General features: G+C 40.7%; 1 protein-coding gene across 2 annotated transcripts in view; it reads right to left on the reverse strand.

Annotated features, from left to right (window-relative positions):
- Window positions 1–3,435: 3,435 nt before the first annotated feature.
- Window positions 3,436–24,289, reverse strand: part of TPP2 (tripeptidyl peptidase 2) — a 67,936-nt gene continuing 47,082 nt past the window's right edge. The window contains exons 24-30 of one of the 2 annotated variants that reach the window (XM_066580095.1): window positions 22,097–22,135; window positions 19,691–19,842; window positions 14,576–14,672; window positions 10,495–10,625; window positions 8,367–8,574; window positions 7,230–7,349; window positions 3,436–4,702 (exon numbers count right to left, since the gene is read on the reverse strand). In XM_066580095.1, the coding sequence (XP_066436192.1) occupies window positions 4,613–4,702; window positions 7,230–7,349; window positions 8,367–8,574; window positions 10,495–10,625; window positions 14,576–14,672; window positions 19,691–19,842; window positions 22,097–22,135 (837 nt within the window). In that variant the 3' untranslated portion in view covers window positions 3,436–4,612. The remainder of the gene's footprint in view (window positions 4,703–7,229; window positions 7,350–8,366; window positions 8,575–10,494; window positions 10,626–14,575; window positions 14,673–19,690; window positions 19,843–22,096; window positions 22,136–24,289) is intronic. The other variant, XM_066580103.1, reaches the window with a different exon arrangement.

Here is a 24,289-nt window from a genome sequence, read left to right on the forward strand (position 1 = left end):
TCTAAACCACTATCTTTTTGGGATGCATATCTGGGCTTTGCCTTGGCCCTTTTTTTTCTTCCATTCATGGATGGATTTAGTAGTATTTTTAGGGTCATTGTCATGTTGTGATATCCACTTTCAGCAGTTTCCTCTGACAGTGGGTCTTACATCATCATCAGGCACAATGAAGAAATGATCGTGTTTAGGGCCACAGAGCTGCATTATGGCATGGGCAGCCTAACACATCTAATGCTGTGCTTTACAACTGGTATCAGGTCCTTCTGGTGAAATTGCCTTTGGACCACTAATCAGAAGACTTGTGCCAAAAGAGCAAAACTAAACTCTTTGTCTCATGGGCCTAGACCACATTGTGCCAGATATCTGGAGGATTGCTCAGGTTTTTATAGGCAAACTTTAGCCATGCCCCGATGTTCCTTCTGAAGAGCAAAAGCTTCACCTCCGTCGCCAATTTAATTTGTGCAGTGATGAGAGCTATCTGGAGGAGATGGGATGAATTTCTAAGGTTCTTAAATGACCTCTCATAGCAGCTTAGCTTCTGCCGTTGAGTTTAACTAGGGCAACCCTTGAATTATTGGCAATTGTTTGAAATATTCTCTATTTACATAGACAATCTTCCATAGTGGCACAGAAGATGAAGGCATGGTAAAACCACACAATTCAACAAACCGCGACTAAACTAAAAGGTCTCAGTCTAAAACGAGTCAAGTTCCTCTAACTTCTCTAATCCTGTTCTTGTCAAAGACGTCCGATACAAGTTTTAGAGTACCTGCACTTTCAGACATGGCAAAGTATTGATGAGTGGGAATCCTTGCGACCTGTTAAGATAGTTGAAAGTGCAAGCACTCTTTAAAAACGTGATAAAGCTCTTTTCCACAGAGTAAATGGTATATCTGATCCGGTCAACTCAATGTTGGCATTTTCATCACCTCTATCTTTATATATTTCAGTACATTAGTTGTATGTTACATTACATAGTACCATTAGAAAGTACAGCTTGTTCTGGAAACAAGTCCTCATGAGCTATGTGAAAAGAAAAATTTTAAAAATTCATGGCTCTTAAGGAAAAAAAAAAAAATTTGAAAATTGACGGTTCATTAAAACTAATTTTAGTCTGCACATTATAGAATTCTTCTTAAGAATTCAGAATGCCCATCTCCATAGAAAAAATAAAAGCTTCTGTTTCTTTAAAATTAGGAACTTCTAATAAATGGCTTTTGTACACCGCTTAATTTGCCAGTGAGGTTTCTTGCCAAAAAACTTCCAGCCTGAGGGAACCGTTGCATATAAATAGGAAATTGCATGGAAAAGTATCCAAACGGATAACAGGCTGTTATGACGACTCAGACGATTGCCAGTTATCAGTTTGCAGTCCATTAGGTGATCAGGTCAACAATGTGACAACTTTTGGAGCAAGTCCAAGTCATGAACGTATTTTTCAGCGGACTTAGAACGGTACTAACAAACGGATAAGGCCTTAATAATTTTCAGTGTTTGTGGCCATTTCTTGAGAAACTTTCATGTGAGTTTTCACCTCCATAACTCAAAAATCTTTTAGGCAGAAACAGATGCATTGGAATCTAAGTCCAACGTTATGATGGTTGCATTGGCAATTAAATATAATACAGGTAATGAACCGTAAGATGTAAAAGCCATCAGGAGCCCAGGATACTATGCTTCCACTGCCATGATTTATCAAAGAGACCCGACAACAGTACATTTTACAGAAATTAACTTCTAAAAGGGATATTTTGCCCTGGACCAAGTTATACTATCTTTAAGTTCCTGACCAATGAGACAATTCCTGCTAGGGTTATTTTGCAGACACGGCTCAGTTCTCTGCATTGGGTCTCTGTGGACAGGCTACAATAACTCTTTACAGGACGGCACATGCTGCAAGTAGACGCAGAGTCACAGACTGGAGGATGTCATGCTGGACTCCGTGGGAGCGCCAGGAGAGTATAGGATCGTTTGTTTTTTTTGTAAATCCCTATATGTAACTGTAATAAAGTAAACTCTAACAACCCCTTTAAACTTTTTTTTTTTCAAGGCAGCTTTTCCCTTTTTGAGACCATATTCACTTTTTATTTCTGTACGTCCCATCAACACAATGCATTTCAATGAATTTGAAGTTCATATTTAAAATGTGTTTTGGACAATAACATGATACCTTACTAGCTGTTGCTACAAAACAAAATGAATGAAGACAATGTATGAAAAATATGGAAACGGATTCTAGATGTATGGATAATAAACTGTAAATCCAGTGGTTTAGAAACCTACAGTGAAAATATTAACTACAGCTAAAGTAAAATATTCTCCAATGTGGACAATTCTCTATAGTATTACTGCATAGTGTACCATTAAAAGGGGTTTGCTGAGACTTTTACCATTTATGACCTATCCTCAGGATAAGTCAATAGTTGATTGATGGCCAGCGCTGGAAGCAGATGGCGCAATTTTTATTGCAGCAGGCCAGTTTGGTATTGCAGGCACAGCTCCCATTGAATTAACATTTGGTCCCGGGTCTCTTCCTGTTCCAAAGAAGTTTTAACTGTGCAGAAATGCAGTCTTAAGCTCTCGCTCATGAGGTTGCGGGTTCAATCCCCCCATGGTTCAGCTAGCTGGCTCAAGGTTGACATAGCTTCCAACCTTCTGAGGTCGATAAAAAGTATCCAGCTTGCTGGGGGGGGGGGGGGGGGGGGGGGAGGGGGGGGGGGGGAGATGACTGGGGAAGGCAATGGCAAAAACAGCCTGCCAAGAAAACGTCATATTGTGACGTCACCCTAGGAATCAGTCATGACTTGGTGCTTGCATCGGGGGACTTTACCTAACCTGTGCGAAAATGCCGCTCCACTCAAAGCCTATGGGACAGGGTATAGCACTCCAGGGATCAGTGGGGGGGGGGGGGGGGGGAACTGCTGTGAGATCTGCAGCGCTCTTACGTTTATCACCTATCCTGTGGACAGGCTATAGTTTTTTTTGTAGGATAACCCCTATACGTTTTCAGAGAACAGTTCTGACACAGTGTCCAGAAGCAGCAGCTAACCAGATAGTAAGTTGTACACCGATGAGTTAGAAACTCGAAGTACTAAAGAAAAAAAAAAATGTTACCTTGACAGTCCTGAGCTTTTCTTTTTCTATGAAAATTGCATGACTGCATGCTCTACCTTATTGATCCATTCAAAATGCATCTGGTTAAAATAGCGTAAATAACTAAAAAGTCCACACGTTTTTGGCCACCCATTTGGAATGAAAAGTACTAAATCCTTTGCTTACAACTTCTCAATTAAAATCATCTGTAGCCGAAAACATACAGTAGATGCATGGAAAGAAACCTTGGGGTAGTTAAGGGAAAGTCTTTGCCTCATGGGCTAATGGAAATGATTGTTCTCTGCAGGCAACTCCTCTACAAGTACTGCTTACATTTTCCACAGGGTCTCGGAAAAACATGTCCTGGTTGCACTTGGACATAGCTTTTTGTTTCTTTTTTTCTTTCAAATGTATAGTTCTATGTAACCAGATTACAGCCCAAGGGAAAGGATGTGGATGAGGTGCAAGGACAAATTTTCTTTCATCGGTTTGATATGTGGTGTATACTTACCCATTTGGTACATAATACTGATACTATTGAGTCTAACCTTGTCCAAAAGAAAACAAAAAGTCATATGAAGAACAAAGATACCACGATCATTTTAGAAATCATGTAATTCGTGTAAAAAAGGAGAAAAAGAATCAAGATACCAGGATTTGTTACATACTTGTTGTGTGCATGGTGGTTTCTGCTTTATTTTACATAATTCTGTTGATAAACATATGTATAGCTTTACAGTATACCTGAATAAAGAGCATTAAATGCCTGGCACACCAGTGTTGATACACAGGTTTTTTACTACTGCCTGAATAAATTTCTCTAATGTCTGCACGTTATGCTTTTTTTACATGAAGAATATGCAAAACAAAGAAACAAAAAACACAAAAAAACGACTTGTAAAATCAGAATTACTCAAACATGGAAGGACATGATTTCCATTGAGATCAAAAATAATATGACTGTCCCTTTAGTATAAAATTGATTGATCTTAGAAGAAAGCCTGTAGAGTTGTTGTAAACGTAAACCATACGGTGTTAAGTGTACCAGTTGCTTACCGTGGAGAGCCCTCCATATGCGGTGGCTTTACAAACAAGGTTACATATTATGTTAAAGTAGGAATTCTTGCGAATTCGGTTTTTGTCAGCAACATGGCAGGTTCCACTCCATGTAAGCAACTGATGGACTTTAACATTTGTAAGCAATAATCCAACTTTTTATGAATAATTAAGGCATTAATAACCTAAACATACTGACATAAAATGCTAAAATGTGCCAGCTGTAAAATCCTGCTCTTCTGTTTAAAACACCCAACTAGGCATGCAAAAATCATACCCATCCAAATACCTCACACGATGAAGCACAAGGGTGAATTGGCAGATAAATACACAGATTAACAGATGCCTTACACTAACAAATAACATGCATTAGAAAAAAAAAGAAATCAAAAGTCATACACTGCTCTATAGATCCCCATTTATAAGACTTTTGTATAAAACAGTTATCGTTCAGGGTGTGATGTTAGAAAATACTGTAATCTGGTGGATACATGACTGGGATCCAGTTTTCTGTAAAAGACGCACAGTGGGTCCATCCAAGCAACTTCATCAGCTGGGGAAAAAGACAAAGCAAAATTCAATTTTAGGCTTTAACTGTATGAAAAATGTATTCTATTAACCAATAGTATGATTAACTAGGAGAGAGAGAGGCGTCTGCCTGCAAGGACAGGAAACCTGCAGGTATAACAGGTGCAGCCTCCCATCGTCCATCAGAGGTTTACAGACAGGAGAGGTTGCCTTAACAATGTGTAGATTATACAAATAAGAAAGAGGGCATGCAAAGGGGGTACTGTCATGGGCTCCAGAAAATTAAATTACTAGTATTAGGATTTTCTTATTACACATGACAGCAATAGAGGACAAATCCATAATCCTGGTTTCAAACAAAGCACCTGGTGCTGAAATGTGTACCTTCAGTGTACTTGGGCTTCACACCTTGTCAAGACCTACATGCAGAAAATCTAGAACCTGGGTCATAGTGACTTGGAGGGAGTCTAAAGAATTATCGCAGATAATTTTAGGGGCAACTTATTTCTACACTGCTGAAAAGCAAAAAACAGCTCGGAGACCTCAATTCAGTGGAAGTCACCCTTTAACTTCCAAGCAGTCAAGTGTAGCTTCTCTTCTTGGGGATGATTAATTGGTCCCTTGAATAGAAGGGCTGGGAATTCTAGAATGACTCACGGATATGTCACCAACATTAGTCATTGCCTGGGGAACCATAATTTCCTTGGCCTAAAATAGAGTTATTAAAATGACCCTAGCCCAGTCTTCCTTTATTTTTTAATGTTTTGAAAAACTTAGATTCAGGGAGGAAGACATAGATTGAGGTCTGACTCTACTTACTGTAGAAAGATCTACTAAGAACTAAAAGTCCTTCACTTCTTTTGAAGCAAAAAAGTCTACTTTTGGCTTTCTCAATAAGTGGGTGTATTGATGAATATACCCAGACACCATTCTCCCCGATTCAATTCAACTTGTGTTAGCCAAGAAAAACAGCTTTCTGATATTCTATCTCCTTTAGATAAAGGCCTGAGAGGGACAAAGTTCTCCCCTTCCAGGAGGCTAGGCATGTGATGCTTTAAAACAAACTTTCTTGACCTGGTGGCTTCCCTGATGATCTAAGTATGCGGCTGTCATCCCTTTGATAATCAGCACGTGCACGTAATGATGGTCAATCTCTGAGAAACCTTTCCAGAGCTCAAGATTGCCATAAGCTCTTTTGCGTTGGAAGTACTGTTCTAGAGAAACAAGACACAGGAGCTCTGAAAGAGTTGATCTGCCCCCCAACAGGAGTGACTGGCAACTGTTGCTTTGGAATCTTGGGTGGGATCCGGCGCCATCTAAAAGCATTTACTGGAGAGTCGCCAGTCTACTGTCTATGGAAGTTATCCAAGTCAGACTGTAATTAGAGTCTCTGTGTACATGGAACATCATTGCTTTTGTCCTTGTTGTGTTTGCCCATTTTCATGTTGTCTATGTAGCCATCTCCATGCAGAGTCAGCAACTAACGTAATCTGTGTGGGGGCATTCCCCAGTATCCACAAAAGAGCAACCTGTGCCAGACACCACCAAAGCCAAAAATCTGGGATGAAAAAAAAAACCTGAATCACATGGCAGAGGATGCAACCTAAGACTACACTGTGAGCTCTGCTGCATTGCAGATAATTCTCTTTAGTGTAAGGCAACAGGAGCACCCCAGCATCTTACACCCAGGACTGGCAGACATGCAGAAAATTAAATTAAAAAGAGAAACCTCTCTCTCCTGACTCCACAACAGTACCTCAGACTCACAAGTCTCCTCATCAAAGGCCGAGAAACCACTCAGGAAAGGTGGAAGACTACCATTTTATATCTGTGGGTTTCCTGTGCTTTGAGGTGGACCAATCCTCTCTGCCGTCATGGGTAAAGGTAAAAAAAATATCTAATGCAAGATGAAGCGTATTTCTGATTTAGAGGTATACATTAATAATAGTAACATGAGGAATGTGACTTGTTCCCCCTCCATTTACAACTCATGAATCATACATATTTGGAGGTGCGTAATATATAGTTCCTCAATACAGTTTAATTAAATCTCTCTTGCTATGAGGAGCACACTTCACCGAGTCTTATGTAGCCTTAGGGAACCAATTATGTGCCGTGGCCCCTGAAGTCCTTGAATGAACCATGGACTGTGTTTTATGACAATTTAATATAAAAAGTCTCATGAGGTTACAGACTCCTAGGGCTTTCCAGGATCTGACAGGTTTTCTCTTAGCAAATTGAAAAACAAATTACATGATCAGGATGTATGTATAGAGGTTTACATGTCCCAATGCAAAGACCCCCCTGGAAGACACGGAATCATTCCAGCAGGCAAGTAAGACATACAGTCTAGTAAAAAGTAAATAGCATTTCCCTGCAGCACATGTAGAGGCATTCCAGCAAATGGCCACTAGAGATCTTAAAAGGGGTCATTTCATAAAGTCACTCCTTTTCCATACTGTCCTGTAAATGGTCAAACATGGCTCTATTGAGAAGATTTGTGCAGAAAGAAGACCAAACGGGCAGTTAAAAAAAAAGTGGATTGAACTCACCTGCACACAGTTTTTCCAGTTTTCTTTAGTTGGCTTCTCCTCTACAAGCTTTGTTGCCGACTTTATACCTCGCCCATATAATTTATTCACGAAGGCATGTTTATAGACGAATGGTAACACCTTCACCAAAGATAAAACAGAAAACTTATTGAGACGGAATATCAATAAAGTCACAGAACTAAAAGGAAATAAAAGTTAAAGATGACTAGTTAATGTTTAGTCCTGACTGTTGCAGGGTAACTAGTCCATCTTGTAAAATATAAAACACATAAACTGCCTTTTTCAGTCCTATTTATGTATAAATATTTTCTGTCCCTCAATTTGCCAGACAGGAGACCTGTGTGATACAAAGTGACCAGGGAAGAGGGTAACTGTTTCTGTGCCGCTTTAATATATTGATGTGCTTTGGCTTGACAGTTTTTTTTGTTGGTTTTCATTGTTCTACATGAGAAACAATCAAACAAATGGAAAAAAAATGGCAACACAAATATCCCTATTGAAATTTGGGGAATTTGGAAGTAGTCAGCATCGGGAACGCGGTCATGTACCTATCATTCCTGGACAATTTTTGCAGTGTGGCAGGGCACTGCTATTAGGGAATACCACTGCAAAAGGGGTGAACTTGGTTTGCGACAAGGTTTCGATAGGTGGCATGTGTCAAAGTTACAACCATAACAAGGTGTATATTTAGCACAAGTCATACTTGACAGAGGAGCTAGAAGTCTGAAATCTTTGCACAATAGTCGTCAGCACTTTTCTACAGGTCTGGCAGAAGAGGTGGGTTCACCTGCAACTGGCCAAGTTTATTATAAATTACCTCTAGAAATGTTTTAAGGAAAAGTATAGTGAAAACCTACGGGTCTACACGGCTCCTGGAGGCCCTTTTGCATGCAAATGTAGATGATAAAGTATTAATGGCCAGTAACACTTTATGCAAAAATATCGCTAAATCTTTCAGTCGTTTGAAAGATTATCTTTGTGTGTAAATGGGCCTTAGCATAGGGTTCAAAAATGGATGTGTGTTTTAAATATTCCTTTTAATGGAGACCACCACTCCAAAACTGAAGCACATATGCTGTTTCCAAAAGGGGCAATAGTGAGTTTGTGCTTGTACTTTGTTGAATTCACTAACATTACCTTTGAGTCATAGGCATCAGCCCATTTAGTCACTTCCCAGTAAGTTTCATTTACGGCTTCTAAAGCAACCTCAATATCATCTTCTCTTCCATCAGCATCACATGAAGCAGCGCCCTCTTTAGACTGCAAGTGGAACACTTTATCTGCCAAGGCACAGCCTTTTCTACAAAGGCCATCAATTAGGGTAGTTTTCTGCTTGTCCATGTCACTAGAAAAAGTGCATAACAAAAAAAAGATTGTAACTCAAAAGTGTATTCTCAGTGAGCGAAAAACTAAATGAAAATCAGTATAAAAAACTTAAACTGCTTCAGTGATCTTGTCATGGTCAGCAGTTTGTTGACACATTGTGTGGATGGAAGGGAATGGTTCAGTGTATAGAACTAGCCTTAAATGCACCAGAATTCACTATTAAATCTGAATGTTAAAAGTGGATTTAGTGAAAGCAGGCTTAGATTTTGTTCCAAAATGTTACTGTGGCCGACATCTGCAGCAGAAAGGGCTCGACGCAAATGTAATCCCATACTCCAACACTGAAGGTGTTATGAGAAAGCCCATTTGCCTCACGCACGTAACATACTATGCCATCTTGTGGGATTTTGGTGTAGATTCTGCTATTGACATTCAACAAATATTGTGTGTATTAAACAAGTCTTTAAACTCCCGAAAAACTTTACAAATATTAAGCAATGATAAAAGTTCCTAAAATTAAAGAAATTCTTGAAAAAGTTTGACAGTAACGAAAATGGCAACAAATATACTACTTTACAGTTACTAAAAACGGAGCCCTTTGCCGACCTATGATGTAATTAAGGAAGGTATGGAGAGGCATCAGGAGCTAAGCAGACGCCGCGCCTGGCAGGAGATGGCTATGTGAAAACGCTGACAGCAGTCAACAGCAGTGGCTATTTAACTCCTTAGGTGCTGACCATAGGATCAATGCTGTTAACCAAGGGAGCCAATATAGTCTTTACCAAATTAAACACGAGAAAAACCAACAATGAGGCAATTGTCGTCCCCCCCTTTCATTTCCCCTGTATACCGTATGGTATATTATTATATGGTTCCATTAAAACAGCTCAACTTCTGAAAAGTCCTCACTGGCTACGTCAATGGAAAAATAAAGTTATGGCTCTTGGAAGGCAGAAAAGAAGGACTAAAACCGGAAAGATGGCAGGTCTTCAAGGAATAAAAGTCCATTGCCGTGGTACCATCATTGCTGCCCAGGCAAATTTTTAATTTGCAACTTTATATTGCACCAAGGTTGTAAACACTAACAACCAAAGAAAATAAATAAAAGCCATAGAATTTGGGCAGATCTGAGCATATGGAAGCCGAGTGCAAGATACTACATATTTTTATAATATACTGAATTCTATTAAAAACTGCAGCGCTTACAAAAGATGTCTGAGAAGCAGAAATCACCACTTCCCATGTACACAACCAGCTGATGTGGTGAAATGGTATCAGAAAACCGCGCAAACCCACAAGGACTAAAGGCACCTTTATACGGGACCTTTAGAATTGCTCAAATGAGCAAATACAAACTATGGCTGGCCCATGTAGAGGCGGCCACCAATAGGGTGACTAGTGATGCGGGAAAATATCTGAAACGGAGGACAAGATAAGACAATGGCTGCTCAACTCATACGAAAAACCAGCTGTGCACAATTCCATTGAGTGGAAATGAAGGAAGCTAGGGTCTGTCCATTAACGCTGAACCCAAAATTGGATTGGAAAGGGTTTCCTAAAAGTCTCTCTTTTTGCTGTTATACAATGGTGCCATCTGCTGGCTAAAGCCAGTGTGTGCACCAAAGAGGCCCCGACAGCAGAGTGTTTGGCAATAGACGGTAAGAATACCCTGTCGGACGTCTTCTGAAATTGGAGCTGTACAAGCTTCAATCAGAATGTAGGAAGACGTCAGACAGTGGATTGGAAAGGGTTAACATCAACCAATAGTCACTGCATATTAGTACACTGTAATGGACCAAGTTCAATGTGTTTCTGTCCTGGGCATTTAGTTTGTAAGCAATGTCTTGGGACTACAAATACTGATCCATATACAGAGTGTTCTATTGCTAACAAGTGGCACAAAAAGGTCAATAAAACAAAATATTTACTGGTTAGGTACTTTTTTATAGTGGCTGCATCTGGTCTTGGATCAGTCTTCAGGGCAAAGAAAACCGCGAGAGCGGTCTGGTCGATTCTAGAGATGACCTCATCAGCCGCTGAAATTATTTCACTGAGAAATTTGATGCGTTCCTGAAATTAAAGAAAACATTGCAAAACACACAATTAGTAAAGGAAGACAACCTGCCACTCTCTAGGTATTTATATACAATTGTTGCATTATGTGATACAATTAAAATAGTATTTGACCTGAATTGAAATTCAAACATCCTGTAATTCTTTAAGCAGCCACTATGATGTTCTAGGGTATTAATTGGCACACAACATCCGCATGCAAAAATTAATAATCCAAAATTGATATTTCTAGCCAATGAAAGATCATGACTAGAGATGAGTGAGTATACTCGCTAAGGCACATTACTCGAGCGAGTAGTGCCTTAGCCGAGTATCTCCCTGCTCGTCTCTAAAGATTCGGGGGGGGGGGGGGGGGGGCGGGGGCGGCTGGGGAGAGCAGGGAGGAACAGAGGGGAGTTCTTCCTCTCTCCCGCCCGCTCCCCACCGCAACGCACCTGTCACCGGCCCCCCAATCTTTAGAGATGAGCGGGGAGATACTCGGCTAAGGCACTACTCGCTCAAGTAATGTGCCTTAGCAAGTATACTCGCTCATCTCTAATCATGAAGTTACATGCAGTATCACAGGGTCAGTATCCCATAACTACGTACACATGGCGGCTAAAAACAGGCAAGATGTATAGAAAGTATGTTCTGGGTGAAACGGGGACACGCAGGGTACGTGTTATATGAAGCAAATGCATGCAGCTTTTTCGGCCAATATCTCAGGCTGAAATTTGGGTACATTCATGCAAAAGACTGATAACTGGAAAAAAAGTAGAATGGATGATAAATGAATAAAGTTGAATCAGTATTCACATTTGCAAGTTAATTTATTTTCACCCATTCTATCCAGTCATTAAATAAAGATGTCGTAGCAATCTGGTATCTAACCCGGTGTAAAAGTGGATAGAAATGGATGGAAGTATTTTGCATGGATGGAGAAAAAGCATGGGTGTCACTTTTAAAGTGACACTCGAAGAACAGAGCTGCATTCCATGTACTGCCTTGGGCATGGCGGGCAAGACTTGGGCTAGTTTCACACGACCCGATATCGCACTTTCCAGCATGTGAAGCCCCGTGGATGCAAGGTATTTTCATGTGAACACAGCCTCGCATGACTGCGGGGAATCCCTTCATGCCATTGCCTTCAATGGGGTGGCAGCAGTACCGGACCCCATTGAAAGCAGTGGAAGAATGCTGCGATCCTCTCTGACAGCAGCGGCAGGGGATTACTTTATCCTTGCTGCATCTGAAGGGATTCCCCGCGGATGATGAAGGAATCCCCTGCCACTGCTGTCTGATGCAGCAGTGGCAGAGGATTACGGAGTTTTTCTATTGCTTTCAATGGGGCCAGCGGCAGCAGTGACAATAAGATATCGCAGGAAAATAGAACATGCTGTGATAGCACCGTGATGCGAAGCTATGCGAGAAACCTATGTAAGATAGCATCGCTCATGTGTAGGACCTCATTCAAATGAATGGGGTTCAGATTTGTGCGATATTTGTTGCCCGCGTGAACCCGACCGTATGGATTTAAAAACCCCCGAGATGATTTGTGACCGCTTCCTAAGCCCATGCACTAGACATAAGTGTATAAACTGACTGGTGTGTGCGTTTCTGAAAAGAATAAAAATTTTCTTTTTTGGCCACGATCTAAAAATGCAAACCGAGGAGAACAAAAACACAAAAGTATTCATAACAAATCCCAGAATTGAATGGAATTACAGAATGGATTACAGTTGGGAACGCTGGATTGATAAACTGTAAAATATCCTAATGGCTGGCTTATGTTTTTAATATATAACAGAGATAAGGGGAACACTGAGAATAAACATTCCGACTGTAAATGCTCCCAAATGTTTCGAGAAGGTTCCTAATTCTGTAAATATACCATTTCCCAAACTACGTCTGCCTCCAGTAACATGAGCGCCTTGCCATGTAGAAGCCAGGAAAAGAAAATAGAGCAAATTAGCTATTTTTTTCTGGCAGTATTTCTGTACGAAAAACTTACCTTTGCTTTACCTTTCTTCTACAGATTTGCAAGAAAAACACACAATGGGTATTTAACATTACTACTACTGCTATAGGAGAGTACTGTATATCAGAAGTCATCAATAAGAACAGAAACTGATCAGTAGATATACCTTTCATCTTACCATGTACTAACCAGGTTCTTAAAGCTTGTTGAGCACTTCTGGTTTAATATGGGTCAGGAGGGGTGTCGTCTCTACTTAAGGAAAGCACCCAAAAAGTGATGACAGTTACTCCCCCAAGGAGAGCACCCAGAAGGGGTGTGAGAAGACACCTGAGAAGTGTCTTATATGGCTGTGCACACTCCTCTGGTTAATTTATGCAAATAAGGCATATGGAACAATACCTCTGCAGCGCCACCTATTGGATGACAGCATTCCTTCGAAACAATGTCAGACTCTTTATACAGGTCTTTATGACAATGATTGGGAATAGGAAACCAAGCCAGAAAACCATACACAGACAGCTGCTTCGGGATGTTTGCCCCTCATCAGTGTTCTGTAGGTTACTGGCTTAGCTAGTGAGAAGCCTGTGATGTGTTCAAGAGGGGTGTCATCTCTCCTTAAGTGTGTAGAGACAGCTAGGCGGTGAGTGGGTGAGGGCATGGCATTGTATTAATATAGCACAAGGCAGGTATTAATGCTGTAAGTAGTGGTTAGGGTTATTCTATAGGGAATTTTACACCAACTAATTAGTTTGAGCAAAAATGGGCAAGCGCTATATGCCAGAAGCCTAATAAGGCTTCAGAACTAAGAGAGCTTGTAAACACATTTCAGGTGGTGCCAAGGAAGGACATTTAAAAAGAAAAAAAGTTTCACTGAATTTTTAGAGTAACTTGCTGCACATTTTTTACATATCTCTTGATTTCAGGGTATATGGCTCAGTAATGCTGCTACTTGGCATTGAGTACCAAGACCAGCTGCCAGATTTGGCAGAAGAGCCACGTGATACTAATCTAGGAACAACTATACGACTACAGTCTGGTGTCAAATACCACTATAATCTGGCTACAGAGCTTTTTGACATAAAAGCGCTTTTCTTAACACATTTGTCCAACACTGGTATTTTATACACCTTAGGAAAGCAGCCGTGTACCACTTGGTAAAATCTATGGCAGGTAATGTACAGTAGACAAAAGCAGCTGTAAATAGGAGTAACAATTTACACCAGTTTCTGGCACAAACTGTAGTAAATTTGAGGAGCCATGGGTAGCCCCGTCTTCACTGGCTCACTTTACAAAAAGCAGTGAGGATGACGTAAATGCAGAAAAGTCACAAATGTTTGTGCAAGTGGAATCGGGTGTAAAAACCTGCTAATTTTTCATGTCAGAATTCTAGCCCACTATCATTCAATGTATTTTTATTCAACCTCCTTCCCTGCTCTCTCCTCAGCTGCTCCCCCCTCATCCCTATCCAGAAATGAAAATGTGTCGCCAAGCTGAAGCCATGTGGCTCGGCCCACGGTCCGTGGATGTATCCCACAGTATATTAATGAAATAGCTTGAAAGTAAACAAGATTTTAATCTGCTTTGCTTGCCCTTCTTGGAAGAAAAAAAAATACATCGAAAGATCTCTACTTCCAAAAACCACACAACTTCTATCCACTTAGAGCTCCTTTACACAAGCGTATTGTTACATTGTATTCTGCATGGAATACACTGTACCAATCTGCCATCGGCTCCTAAGTTGCCAGTCACATTGCAGCATGTTCTATCTTGGTGCATATTACGCACGCATGCATTGGCAGCGATCAACAAGCACACAGTGTCCTTGCGTACTTGCTGTGTGCCAGGCGACAGGCAGCGAATTACGCTCATGTGCCGCCGCCCTTAATAATAGACCATTAGAAGAAAATACATTAGCGTACAAAACCGCGCCGAGCCCAAACCTACTCATGCATTTGGTAGGATCGAAATGAAGTTTAGAAACTAGCCTTACCTTTTCAGAATCCAGCTGATGAAGCCTGGCCATGTAGAGAGGGAGATGGTTGGGAAAGGATTCTTTTAGTTCGCTGAACAGATCATTGCTTTCAAATCTAAAACCGTTACAAAAATTTTTCATTAGAACTAAAAAAAAACAAAAAAAAACAAAAAAAAAACAAAAAAAACACAAAAACAAAACCCTCAGCATCCAGCCTACTGCTGTATCCACATACCCAAAGGTCTCAGCCAAAAAAGCTAAATGTTCCAATCTGATTTTCAGTAACAATAAATGTTCTGAATATCGGCACGATACGTCACACGTCTGATAGATGAAGGCCCCACTTTGAAACAAACCCACACCTATCTAGTACACCGACCCAGTTGTGGGTCACCAGCATTGTTCGAGTTGGTTGGGATTAGGTCAACAGTCATACGGATTGTTCTATGCCACTTCTATAGAAGTGAATGGGAGTTGTCTAAAGAGCGCAGCATAGCAAGTTACACTATTTATATGTGGAGACCGCACATTTCGCTGCGCTAGGCTACTTAACCCCTTAATGACGCAGACCTTTTTTTCCCCTCCCCCCTTTAAAAAAATCGTAACTCCTTTATTTATCCATCAACGTCGCTATATGAGGGCTTGTTTTTTGCGGGACGAGTTCTATTTTTCAAATTGTACTGTTTAACATACCATATAGTGTACTGAAAAGCTTTATGGTGCACAAACTGCAACAAAAATGACATGATGACTTTATTCTATGTGTCAGTACGATTACTACTTTTTTTGTTGTACTACTGTTGATTTTAAATTTAAAAAAAAATTATTTTATGCCATTTTCTGGGCGCAATAACATTTTTCCGTAGTTGTGCAAGGGGCTCACTTTTTACGAGACATCCTGTAGTTTACGTTGGTTGGAATACATACGACTTTTTGATCGCCTTTTATTGCATTTTTTCTGGGAAAAAAATCATTATACTGCAATCGGACAGGCAGTCAATCAAGCCACCCAACGAGGATGACTTAATAGGCAGTCTGCCAAAACAGCCCTGGGGCCTTTCAGGAGGACTCCAGCTGCCCTGACATCCGCACGGTTACCAGAGCTCTCACCGCGGGGTGGGCCATACAGGACCACCGAACATCGTTTGGGGGATTTAAATGCCGCTGACAGAACTGACAGTGGCATTTAAAGGGTTAATAGCCCATAATCGGTCGCACGGCTGATTGCAGCAATTACCCAGGGGTGTCAGCTGTAACAGCTGACGCCCACGCTGTATGAAGCGAGGTTGCCCCGGGATCTCTCTTCATACATATTCAGACGCTGCATGACGTAAATGTACGTCATATAGCGGGAAGGGGGTTAGGCAATTCTCAATCACTTCTTTGGGAAATGAGATGGGAATACCTCTTTAAAAAGTTCATGCAGGTATTTTGCTACAATTACAACAGAGCAAACTCTGGTCTGCATTACTAAGATTTGGGGTCCGTTTACACCAAACGAATATCGTTTAAACAATCAAATTCAAGTCAGAGTTCACTCGTTCAGCCTGTTCATACCGGCAGGTACATCATTGGCTCATTCAAACAAGAAATTGTTCAGACAATCACATTCACTGTATGAGTAAATGAGGATGACTAAACGAGCGCCATTTAAACTGAACGATAAGTGAACGAGCCAACGATGATTTTATGCCTGCCTAAAATAAATGAAAAGTGAACGATTGTTGTTTGTAATTTGGTCGCTGGCTGTTTACACTGAATGATCATTCAGTTTTGCTCATTTGAATGATTTTTTGAATAACCGTTCCGCCTAAAAGGGCTTTATTTGCTCTCTTAGATGCATTCTGCCACCAACTCATGTCTAATTAGGGAGAAAATATTTTAAGCATTAAAACCCATGCCTCGTTATAAAGATATCCATCTTTCATCATAAGGACGCTGTTGTCCACCTTGCCCATCTAGGGGTACAATGCTGGGGGCAGAGCCTACATGATCACTCCTATAAACACATCCTTCTACATATGGGCTGTCTGGGAGATTAGGGCCCTCCACCATAGCTGGATCTTTACAAGTGCAGTGAAACCTCGGCATTTGCCGGGAGCATCTGACACCATGTTTATAGACTCTCCTTGCAGGAACATCACCAGTGAGATTTTCTTTCACAAACTAGTTTTCCCATAGAACATATGCAGGAGGAGCACGGCCATGTTCACAAGACTGAGTGGGTATGCTCGGCCACCAGATCGTCATCACATAACTGGACGGACAAAGTCTGCAGCAAGAGTAACAGGGGGCACCACTTTCAACTTCACTCAGGACACAAAGTTTAAAACCGTTGCAGATGTGTATTACTGCCATGGTAAAGTGTGAACGAGCTTCTAATGTCAACCGGGCAGGTGTTCGAATCTCATCCCCATCTCATCATAGCTACAAATTGGCTGCTCTTCGGAGCTCACAGCCTTCTACAACTATTCATAGCATTTTTCTAATAAAAGCCATTTCCAATAAAACCCTCTATCTCCATAATCAATTCACTATGCATTCTCCTCTTTTCTCTCTGCTATCCCATGTGAAGTGAAAGGAGTGTTTTATTAGACATGGCTTTTATCTCTGTAATCCCTACATCTCTCCAGATACGTTCCCTGAATAGCTGAGGGCAGCTTCCTAACTGTGTCTGCAGCTTTCTTCATAGCCTGTGACTGTAGGAACTAATTCTATTTTGGACCTCAGAAAGAATGTCAAATGCCATTCTATAAAGGAGGAGTTAAGTGCATGGATGACTTTCCTCTCAAACCAAAGTTCTTTGGTAGACACGAGATCAAGTCTACAGTATCTTGAAAAAGTATGAACGGATGACCAGGTAGCGGCTCTACAGATCTGCTTGATGAAAGACTTTGCCTTTTCAGACTAGGTGACACAAGGCTCTCATTTAATGAGCTTTCAAAGTTTCTGGAGATTTGCTTCATAAAACCCAATATATGGCCTTAATTGGATAAAGATACTGACATCTTTTTCCCATTGTTGGAGCCAAAGAAATTGCATATTTTGCATGATCTTTTCTCTATGCTTTTGAAATCTCCATGTATCCAAGTGAGTCCTGCTAACACCCAGTGTGGAATAATTCTTCCCTAAAAATGGAAGAATTCTGGGAAAAAGAAAAATTTTGTCCTGTAACACGCGACAGTCCACAAGCACCTTGGGCAGTAAAGATAGATCTAGGTAGAGAATGATTCTGTCTTCCAGGACTGTTGGAGGTTTCCCTGGGATCGCCCCTATTCCTATTGCAGATTTCTAGGAGAGATATTTGATATCAGACAGATAGGTGTTTAAAGAAAAAAAAAAAAAAAAAAAAAATGAAAAGCCCTTCAGGACCAAGATCTTATAGGGGCACCCAACTGGATACCCTTGCTGTTTTTAGAGTTCTCTTCCCTTATCAGTGATCTTCAAGGTCCTGAAGTTTAATGCTCACATGTGTACTAGCCTTAGACCTCTCTAAAACCAGCCTATAGAATGTCCAGAATTTTCAAAAATTTTGTCTGGAGGGGGCAAGGAATATGACCTCCATGCTAGGACCATCATTAATTAAGCTTGCTACTTTCTATTCAGATGGAGAGTGTAAATGACGGCTTCTGAAAGTCACTCAGCTCTTAACCTGGCTTCTGAGGGGCCTATCCTATCAGTTTTATTTGGTTTACTGGTTGGAAGGACTATTGGGTCTAATACCTTCACATTGTTCAGTGACTTGAACCATCCTCTCTTTTAGCAGAGGGGGCTATTAGGATCACCTTGCTGTTCTCCATTCTTATTTTCTGAAGGATCCTGGGAAGAAAGAATCTTCAAATTCCTTTTTTTTCTGCCCTGTTATTGCTGATGTGTAACTTCTGTCAAGTTGTCAGGAGTAGAACTTTAAGTGCAAATCCGCTAGTAGATGCTCTGTTGCCTTAAGCGTCTGAAGAACATCCATTAGCTCCTTGAAATTTCATTATTGCCACTAAATTGCCTTTATCCTAATACACTATGTGAGGGCTTTGGATGGAGTGGCTAACAATTCAGCACACAGATTGGACAAGCAGAAAGACTTAAGTGAACCCTGCGAGCAGCCTAAGCTGTGAGCGATTGCGGAAATGCCCACTACTGTCAGAGTGTGAGTGGTGATAGAAGATCTCGTAAGCCATCTTATTCGCTAGCTTGCAGTATTGTAGAGTATGGGTGGGAAATGCCATAATCCCAGACCAGAGAGGGAAAAGTGAAGAAGGGTGTAAAGGGTATCGGAAGGCATCCAAAGTCCACAGCCAAGCCTTAAGACCAGTAGCACATAATCCGGAACTGCGAGTGAAAATCTTACTTAGCACCCAAGGCCTTGTCTAGGAAAGTGGGGTTAGGCACTGTACTCAAATAGCAGGGCTAGAAAACACCTCACAGGTCTGTCCTGAGTACTAAGGCCAAACACAGTCCTCCCCTATTTGAGAAATCCAATTGGGCTCAGTCAGTTCAGCCAGTGGATTCCTACTAAATCTCTTGAAAGTCTGCAGTTGCCTGCCATTTCTGCTTGCATACAAATATAGTGCTATTTACCAGTTTTAAGGAAAGTGTATTCTGAAAGTTGTATATGAGTGGCTATTTACAAGGTCTGGTAAAAGTGAACTCCATTGATTCAACCTTACTCTGCTTTTGCGTTATTGCTAGTAATCCCAGTGTTGTGCTACATAGCACTGGCGTCACGGCCAATCATACGGTAGTAAAAAGTATAAACACCCACTTCAACACCGATAGGTGCTATTGGTTGAGGAAAGTGTTGGTGATAATTACCATGACCCAAGTTACCTACTGCCACCCTCACCATCTGGAGCCCCCTCCAGTAAGCTGCATTTATAGCATATGCCCACAAACCCTGGACCTAAAACAGCATCAACCCTTGTATAAAATGACTGTCAAAAACAAATTAAAATAAGGGCACTTCTAAAGTGCTGAACTAACCCTTACAATGAAAAACTGTTCTGGCACCACTAACTGGAGGGCAGTCATTTCAAAAGGACTCCTTGGCAGGAGATGCAGACAGGGGACATGTTTCCATGCCAAGGTAGTTTATGAATTAACCTATGAATTAGAATCAGTATTCCTGTATTAACCCACTTTGTCATCCACTGGATCTTCAAGTCTCGGAGAGCTTCAGCAAACTCTTCTTTAACATCCTTTTCCTTCTCCACTTCTTTCTCCTTATCCTTGCTACCATTCTTTGGTTTATTTGTAGACGGTATCAAGTGATAATGGACGGAAATCACATCCTGCAAAAAGACAGAAGTGCGTTACACATTTTCTTATTTTAGGACCAAAAATGCATAGAAAACTATTATACTGTGAGGCATATTTGGGAATCCGAACTATTGGTTTAAAGGTTGTACCTATAATTTACAGTAACGAATCCCCAAAGTTCACACAGTGTATACAAATAGTTATATTTAGGATGTGGACCTTCACAGTCAGCAAATATTCTTCTGTCAAAACACAGATATGCTTTTGGGACAACCAAAAGTATCAAACACTTTTAAGTTAGGAATGAACACCAAGATAAAGTTACTGACGAGGTATAATATTAGTATTATATCCCATTTGCATCTTAAATTTCCCAGAGGAGAATGCATGGCCTTATAAGTCTCCTTAAGCCTATTAGGTGCTCTCCACAGGGAGAAACGTTACCCTACCTGACAATAATGAATATTAATACAATACGCAATTTTGTATCTAGATTCTAAACTCAAAGTGACGACTAGAACTACTTGGTGCACGCTAATAAAATTATGACACTCCATTTTCTACAAGTAGAGGCACAGTTTACACTGTTACCCAAGCCAAAATTAGGGATCAATGCATGGCACTTCAATGTTATCCCAAGATATTGAGTTATCCCCTATCCGTATGCTCTGCCAATGCTCCATTCTGAGGGGAGGGGGGGTACACAGATTCCTCGTTCTCAAGATCGTGGGGTTCCCAGCAGTCACACTCATCACCAATTAGACACTTATTCCTTATCCTTGATGAGGGCCAAGTGGATATCTTGGCATAATTACCCAGTTAAATATCTATACAGAAATCAGGTATGAAATTAAAAGAAATAAGTGTTCTATCTTGTGGCCAGTTTTATAGTAATCATATAAAAGGCTTCACAAATATTCTTTGGCTTGGCTTTATGGTTGTGAAACAGTTTACAGAATAACATTTCCTGTTCTAGTATCTAAGAAAAAAAACACTACACCGTCTCAGATCTATTTATATATGTGGAAATGGACTTCTCAGATAATACTTATATGGTCATACAGTACTCAGAACAAAAATCAACAAACGCAAATCAGGATCCAAAAAAACGGCATATCTTATTGCCTACAACAGTAAAGATCTCATTCAGTATCGCCTAAAAGAGTAAAATAGTATAGCTATAGGCATATAAATTCAGATATAGGCTTTATAAATTCCATCCGATGCATATAAGTGTATAACTTATCCACATGTGCAGTGATCCTTACATGTAAGCATTGAATTCAGACACCTATATAAAAATCGGGGAACCCTATGAAAAGAACCAAGACTGCTAGCTACCACAACTAGTGCCGACTCATGACCTCACACACATCCATCCTGGGACAGAACCACGTAGACCTGGTTATTCCACAAGTCAACACATCTCTTATAGGAGAGCAGATGGCATGATCCACAGGTTATTTCTTTTCATTTGTTCACCAACTGATGCATTAGAGGAAAGAGCAGATATGTGCAGCTCTCAAGCACATCGAAAATGGCCAGCCACAGCAGGATCCCCGGTCTATCCAATGGCATCTCCATGGTATAAACAAATGAAGAGGATACATTTTGCAGTACATGGAAACAACTGCAGTGTAATAAAGTGATCAATACACAAAAAGCATACAGTCATTAAGTGAATCTTTCACCAAAACAATATTAAAGGGAACCTGTCATCAGCTCCGAGTACCATAAACTACATTACGGTGCTCAAAAGGGTGAGGGAAGGGGAGTCCGGGAACACACAGCTTGACTTGTTGCAGACGGCGCTATGCACACATTCTCCCATTCATCTCTATGGGAGACTGCGTGCACAGAGCTGCCTGAAAAGAGTCACAGTGTGCGAACTTTTTGGGGACTCAACGCTGGAATGAGGTACTTGTTGAGTATGAAATATCTTGTTTAATGCTCCACTCCCTCACCTTTGAGTCCCATAAAGTTTCTTGGGGCCCAAAAGGTGATGACAGGTTCCCTTTAAGAGAGAGTACACCTGGATTCCAGCTAAACTTATTTTGATTGCCAGGAAAGCTTTTTTGGTTGTTTTTTTTTAAGGCATTTATGTTACAAGGAACTGGCATATGGCATTAGGTTTAACTTTCTATACGAATCTAGTCATTTTTAGAGCATAGTATATTAAAGATGCAGAAACATCTGTTCCACACATCTGCTGTCCATGTTTTAGTGACAGATCCAGATTATACAGTATATGCAACATCATGAAGTTATAGTAACTAACATCAGTACCTTTTTAAATTTTCCTTGTCGTTTTGCTGCAGACTGCCCCTGGGAGTTAGAACAACATACTGTAAGAACACATGCACTCTTCAAGGAAAAACCTTACTCGCTATTCTAAAGGTTCTACAGGTTAAAGGTGCACATATTTATCCTTCCATATTAATGGGGATATTTAATAAACTACAGGGGGGAGAAGCGACCCCCCCACAGTGACAGCAGAACGAAATACAGGAGTCCCGTTCTTGAGATCGGCAGGAGGCTCACCAGTGAGACCCCCACAGATCAGTAAATTATCCCCCATCCTGCAGATGGGGGATAACTTGTGATCTTAGTACAACCCCTTTAGAGGCTGTTTGCAGAACATTAAAAAAATAAAAAATAAATAAATTAAATGTAAAAAATAAAAGTAAAAAAAAAAAAAAGTCCAAATCACTCCAAAACCACAATATTAAAATAGAAAAAAAAAAAAGTACAAATTAAAATTTTTATGTTTGCATAGAGGTGTGTTGCTATTGCAGAGATGAACTACCACCGGGTTTGCACAGGCTGACAGTCATTTGGTTTTTAGGCGAGCTAAAAACCAAGTGGCTCAGAGCAAGTGAGCAACTTTAACTCACTTGCTCTGTGGGTCCCAGGTTTACAAGCAACGACAGTCCCCCATAATCCCTCGAGTGATTGCTCAGACGACTATCAGTTTTTGTAAATCTACCCTTCATTTTGAAACCAGCCCACTACACCTTCATGCAGCGTCTTTCTACTCCAAGTATGCCACCTATCTTGCCCAACAACCTCCACCACCTCCTCATCGCTCAGGTTGAGTGCTGTTGGCTACAATTTACACAAAATGTTGTCCTTCCACTGTGGTATCATATACCTAAAAGAAGAATCATGCAATCACAATGGATGTAAGGCTGCCTGTCCATAGGCGATAAGTCGCTAGAAATATTCCACTACAGCCGTGGACAGGGGGCCTTAAGTTCTGAGCATGCATGGGGACAGTTGAACCCTTACATGCTCAGTACATTTACAAGCTATTCAGGTCCCTTGGACATGACATCAAGGATGAAATCCAATACATTGAAATCCTTAATCAGATGCAAAGCAATGAGGTCTGGAACATATGTCAGCAGAAACATTGTAGACCGCATCATATTACCCATGATTGGTTTTAGAAAAAAAAAACACTATTAAAAACAAACACAGTGGATAAATAAGTCTACACACCCCTGTTAAAAGGCCATGTTCTTGCCATGTTAAAAACTCAAAAGATGAATTTTCGATTTATTTCGACCTTCAGTACAATTACATTGAAAAACAAACTGAAATCATTTAGGGTGGAAAACTAAACCTAAAATAATGTGGTTGCATAAGTGTGAACACCCTCTTATATTTGGGGGATGTGGTTGTGTTCAGAATTAGCCAATCACATTAAGGCCCAATGTCCACGTGCAGATATTTATCATAATATCCGCTCCCATAGGGACGCATTAGCATTCGCAGGGCAATTTAAAACATGCGGATGTGATTATTTCCTGGCGTGTGGATTGCTCCATTTTTGCCTGCGGGCTGGCTTCCATTGAAGTCAATGGAAGCCATCATATCCACGGCACAGGCATAGCTATCATTGTGGCTGTGCAGAGGATCCGCGTGAAAGCAAGACATTAAAATATATATATATATACACACACACACACACACACACACACACACACACACACACATATACATATATATATATACATATACACATATACATATACACATATACATATATATACACTGCACATGGGTCCAGTACGTCACCGGCATGTCCGGACACATTCGCCGTGCTGAAGAAAGAAGATCCGAAAGGCAGAAAATGATCAAAGTTTTGGAATGGCCCAGCCAGAAGCCCATTGAAAATCTGAGGGTTGACCTGAAGAGGGCGCTGGACACAAGATGCCCTCACAAACACACGGTTGAGGCGCTTGCAAAGATTGCCAAGTCAAGATGTGCCATTAGTTTTAGGATATGCATATTTAGGCAACCACATTATTTAGGTTTGCTTTTTTTGTTTTTTGGGGTATTTTTTACGCTGAAAGAGTTCAGTTTGATTTCAATGGAATTATACACATAATGGGTCACATTGAAGGTGGAAATAAATCGGAAATTATTCATCTTTGTTGAATTTTTCTAACATGACAAAAACATGGCATTTTAAAC

Source organism: Eleutherodactylus coqui, chromosome 1 (genome assembly GCF_035609145.1).
Source record: "Eleutherodactylus coqui strain aEleCoq1 chromosome 1, aEleCoq1.hap1, whole genome shotgun sequence".
Classification (NCBI taxonomy): Eukaryota; Metazoa; Chordata; class Amphibia; order Anura; family Eleutherodactylidae; genus Eleutherodactylus; species Eleutherodactylus coqui.